Raw genomic sequence first — 4,920 nt, forward strand, 5'->3', positions numbered from 1 at the left:
GCCTACACTGATAACGCATAGAGAAATGAGCAATAATTTGAATAAATATTTTTCAACAGTTTTCACCACCGAAAATTTAAACATGATACTGAGGCACCGACTCTTATTCAGAGATAGTGAAGAAAACAAATTAAGTGGAGATAGTAGTGACTAGTAACGATGTTAGTAAGCAAATAGACAAACTAAAGCCTAATAAGTCACCTGGTCCATGAGATATTTGCCAGAGTATTAAAGGAATGTAAGGAAGAGCTTAGTATGCCCTTAGCAAAGTTGTTTAACATGTCCTTAAAAACAGGTGTAGTACCAGAATCCTGGAGGATAGCGAATGTAATACTGATTTTCAAGAAGGGGGATAGATCACTATCCTCTAACTACCGCCCAATCAGTCTAACATCAATAGTAGGCAAATTACTGGAAGCAATCATCTCAAACTCTATTCGAAATCACCTGGAGAAGCACCGATTGATCAATGATTCCCAGCATGGCTTCACAAGCGGACGCTCTTGCCTAACTAATCTATTAACATTCTTTTCATCAGTTTTCGAATCGGTGGACGAGGGGCACAATTATGATGTGGTATATCTCGACTTTAGCAAAGCCTTCGACAGAGTCCCCCACGAAAGACTAATTAGAAAGGTAGAAGCTCATGGCATCAAAGGTGACATCCTTAAATGGATTAGGGCGTGGTTACAGGACAGGAAACAGCGAGTGAGCATTAACGGCACTAAATCGCATTGGAGCAACGTCACTAGTGGAGCTCCCTAAGGCTCAGCATTTGGACCAATATTATTTATTATATACATAAACGACATAGATATCGGCATAGACAGCAACGTAAGTAAATTTGCTGATGACACTAAAATAGGACGTGTTATTAAATCTGACGAGGACTCGGCAAAACTACAGGAAGATCTAAACAAATTTTTCGAATGGTCTGAAAAATGGCAGATGAAATTCAACGTGACAAATGTAAAGTACTCAGTATAGGAGATGTAAACAGGGAAACCAGATACCAGATGAACAACGATGCCATAGAGAAATCCGACTGCGAGAGAGATTTAGGAGTAATGATAAGTAGGAACCTTAAACCAAGTAAACAATGTGTTTTTGCTCGTAACAAGGCTAATAAAGTACTTGGGTTCATACAAAGGAGTGTTAGTTACAAGACTAGCGAGGTCATCCTAAAACTGTATCTTGCTCTTGTGAGACCACACCTGGACTACGCAGTACAGTTCTGGTCACCGTATTACAGAATGGATATAGAATCCTTGGAAAGAATTCAGAGGAGAATGACAAGACTAATCCCGGGCATTAGGAACCCTGAATATAGAGACAGGCTAAAGCATCTTAATTTGCACTCCCTCGAGAGACGTAGAGCGAGGGGCGACCTGATAGAGGTGTATAAGTGGAAGACAGGGCTGAACAAAGGGGACATTACAAAGGTACTCAAACTATCCAACCAGGAGCGAACTCGTAACAATGGTTTTAAATTAGATAAATTTAGATTTAGGCGCGAAATAGGTAAACACTGGTTTGGAAACAGAGTAGTGGATGAATGGAACAAGTTACCAAATATTATCATTAACTCGAATACGCTGAATAGCTTAAAACATAGGTTGGATGCTTATATGAGCAATAGGGGTTGGGTGTAAACGGGACTGCCCAGTATGGGCCAATAGGCCCGCTGCAGTTTCCTCCATTCTTATGTTCTTTTGTTCTTAATGAAAGTGACTCACAGTATGATGAAAGTGATTATCATAATGACAATAACACTTTGAACGCACAGAATAACTTTTTAGCGCGCTACAAGGCATACAAAGAGCTTTTTGCCTACCATGATGAGTTAAATGACAATGTGGCACGCATTGACGATGATAATGAAATTGAAAGTGGGCTTGAAATAGATGAAACTGAGTACAGGGTATACTCATAATACAAAAAGTAACTTTGGTGCTTCATCCCCTTCTGACGCGGAGCGCCTCATATGGCCACTATAGAAGAGCCTCCAGACCACCATATCACTACTTATTTCTTTTGCCCTCTATATTCTCTTTCTCCTCCTCTGTTCTCTCCTTTATACAGAAGGGTATATTGAAATACTTAAAAGACAACTTCATCACTATCATTATTTTCAATACAACCTCATAGCATTAAATTAATGATTGTATTACAATACGATACATGGGTTACCTGGATAATATACTACCGTGGGTGTAGTAATGAAGGGATGGGAGGGAGGCATCGATGGCTACTGACACAGGACCAATATTGGCTACAGCAGCCTTCAGAGCTATCTCATCACCAGTTGGGATACTCACGTACCCCAAGGCCTTGGCCACAGCCATAACTGGGTTGTAGCGACACACATTATTTTGCAAGGGAATGAATTTTGGTTATTTAAAGAGTTATTAATTTGGGATCAATTATTTGTTTTTTAGATTGTATCAGTGATATGTTCTGGTGATAGTGCCATGGTGGTGGTGTGAATATGTTCTGATGATGTTAGGTAATGGTGAATATGTACTCACAATAAACAGGTCCTTATGAAAAGATGCCCTTAAAATTAACCTTTAAATTATTTATCTTGATATTATTACCAGTGATCTTTAATGCATTTTAATAATTATGACTAATCTAAAAAATTCAATTCATTTTTTTTAATAGAAATATAATGGTTGCTTGAGAACCTTATGTAATTGTATAATATCTGCACAGGATCATTTCTGAATACATGAGAGAAGAATCCGATGACATCTTTGTTTGTTCATAATACTGTACTGTACTGTACGGTGAGATGATGTTTGGGCCACGGAAATACTATGTTAGGTTAGATTAGGGTCCTTACAACCCTGGTCCAAACCAAGTGTCCTACAGTTGTACTGTAGAGATCATTACTTACTCTGGCCTCATAAGGGTAGTAACTCTCACTGTCAATGCCATTATTTTGCATGATGTATGTAAAAGCGTAGTCCATACGTGCACCCTGGCATCCTTGACACAGGTGGCAGCAGTCTATGAGGTTCTGCTCCGAGATGTTGAGCAGACGACTCCATCGGCGGAAGTGCTGACCCTCAAGTGATCCGGTCTGGTTGGGGGGAGGGATGTCTCCTTAGGATAATTATTAACAAACAATGAACCGTAGAGATATCACAACAGCCCCCAATCCTAGAAGAAAATATCCCCCAAAGAAGTGAAGCTTTAGTAAAAGTGCCTGTAGTGTATAGTACCCTTTGGAAGTTTCACTCACTGTTGAGAATGCCCAGCCTGAAGCACACTGCCCCTGATTCTTGACTCCAGTTACAGCACCCTTCTTGCGCCAGTCAACAGAGGAGGGCAGCAGCACATCGTCATCGGGAGGAATGTAGATGGCAGTTATGTCTTGGATGCCATTTTTGGTGTCCATTTCAGTGAAGCCAGTCATAGAAGAGATAATTTCTTGCCTCAACTGTTGATAAATTGGGTTTTAAGAATTTTAACTGATCTGATCAATAACAAAGGAAGTGAAGGTATATTGAAATGCCATGGTAAGGTGAAAGAGAAAGACATAATATATACACATAAATAAAGAGCCCCATAGATATAAATTAATAAACATAAGATATGAATAAAGGCATGAACTGTATGAGAAAAGCTGACTTACCATGTCTCCTAGGTGGTTAAGTTTGAGTTTGAAGGAAGTCATATTCTGGGCAAAATGTTTGTTGTGTTCCAGAACCTTGTGTTTGTTATCCATGAAAATCTTCATGCGGAATTGTTCCTTCACATCAGTGTTGTACTGCTTATTGTACTCCAGCTGCAGAAACAAACTGAATGAACAGACAAATCAAACTTGTGTATCACTGTGACAAACTGGTGGGGGATAAAATTGTGTGCATGGCAGACAAGACACACACTTTACCTCAGACTTTTCCACGTTTAGTTCAATTTCAGTTCCCCAATTGATTTACTGGTGAGGAACAACAAATACTCAGTGTCTTTGACTTCCAATTAAACATTCACTTACCAAATTTCATTTTTGTAGGTTTTAGTGTAATAATGAAACATTTAAGTTACAATAATAACACTAGTATGCTCTTCAAATCTTTCTGATCTAGACATGAGATGCAGAGAAAATATGCACCTGTACCTGTACTGGGATTAATGAAACAGTTCAGACTGCTGTACAATATACTGTACCTATATTGAAATTATCTTGATATATGTAAAATGTTATATTATACATTCTGTACAGTATATACTGTAATAGAACTTGGGATCACCTGAAGCATAGCCCCCAAGCTTATTTTACCTGATTAATAAACACCTTAACACTATCTGAAGGGTTAGGTTAAGTCTTTGAGGGTTCTTAATAAGCTGGGGACTAAACTTTAGTTGATCCAGAAATTGTTTGTAAATACAGTACACTGTAGTGTACCATACTGGACAGTTGCGGAAATGTGTTCCTACGCCCCCTGTGGTAACCCGTGTCTCCAAACGGCCAACCTATATGACCTATAACAAACCTATACACCAATCATGTCCGTCGTTACAAGACCAATACCCATTCATTCATAAATACTGTAGTGATACTGTTACTGGGACATTGCTGTTTGGAGAAGCGGGTTACCACGGGGGGGTGTAGGAACACATTTCTACATCTGTAATTGTTTTTACATAAAAATGTACACTATAGGTTAATGAGGATTACACAAAATAAATGCGATATCAGTCCAATCTGTTCTCACCTTTCATCAAATTAAAAATTAAGAAAAAACTCAAAAGTGGTCATTGGTCACCTTAAACAGTTGCCACTCATCCTGCACCAGGGAGGTTATGGAGGCTGCTGTAGCTCCCATCACTGCTGCCACCACTAATGTTGTTGATCGCCACATCTGTTTAAATTAACTTTAGTTCCGTATCCAGTCTACATAAAATACTGTA

General features: G+C 39.0%; 1 protein-coding gene across 1 annotated transcript; it reads right to left on the reverse strand.

The window, feature by feature from the left end:
- Window positions 1-2,186: 2,186 nt before the first annotated feature.
- Window positions 2,187-4,544, reverse strand: LOC121867391 (cathepsin L-like). The gene is made up of 5 exons (XM_042367306.1): window positions 4,509-4,544; window positions 3,641-3,793; window positions 3,248-3,445; window positions 2,900-3,085; window positions 2,187-2,372 (listed from the first exon to the last, which is right to left on the reverse strand). The coding sequence occupies exons 1-5, from the start codon at window positions 4,542-4,544 to the stop codon at window positions 2,187-2,189; spliced, it is 759 nt and encodes a 252-aa protein (XP_042223240.1).
- Window positions 4,545-4,920: the final 376 nt, after the last annotated feature.

This window comes from Homarus americanus, unplaced genomic scaffold (genome assembly GCF_018991925.1).
Source record: "Homarus americanus isolate GMGI-L3 unplaced genomic scaffold, GMGI_Hamer_2.0 scaffold8315, whole genome shotgun sequence".
Classification (NCBI taxonomy): domain Eukaryota; kingdom Metazoa; phylum Arthropoda; class Malacostraca; order Decapoda; family Nephropidae; genus Homarus; species Homarus americanus.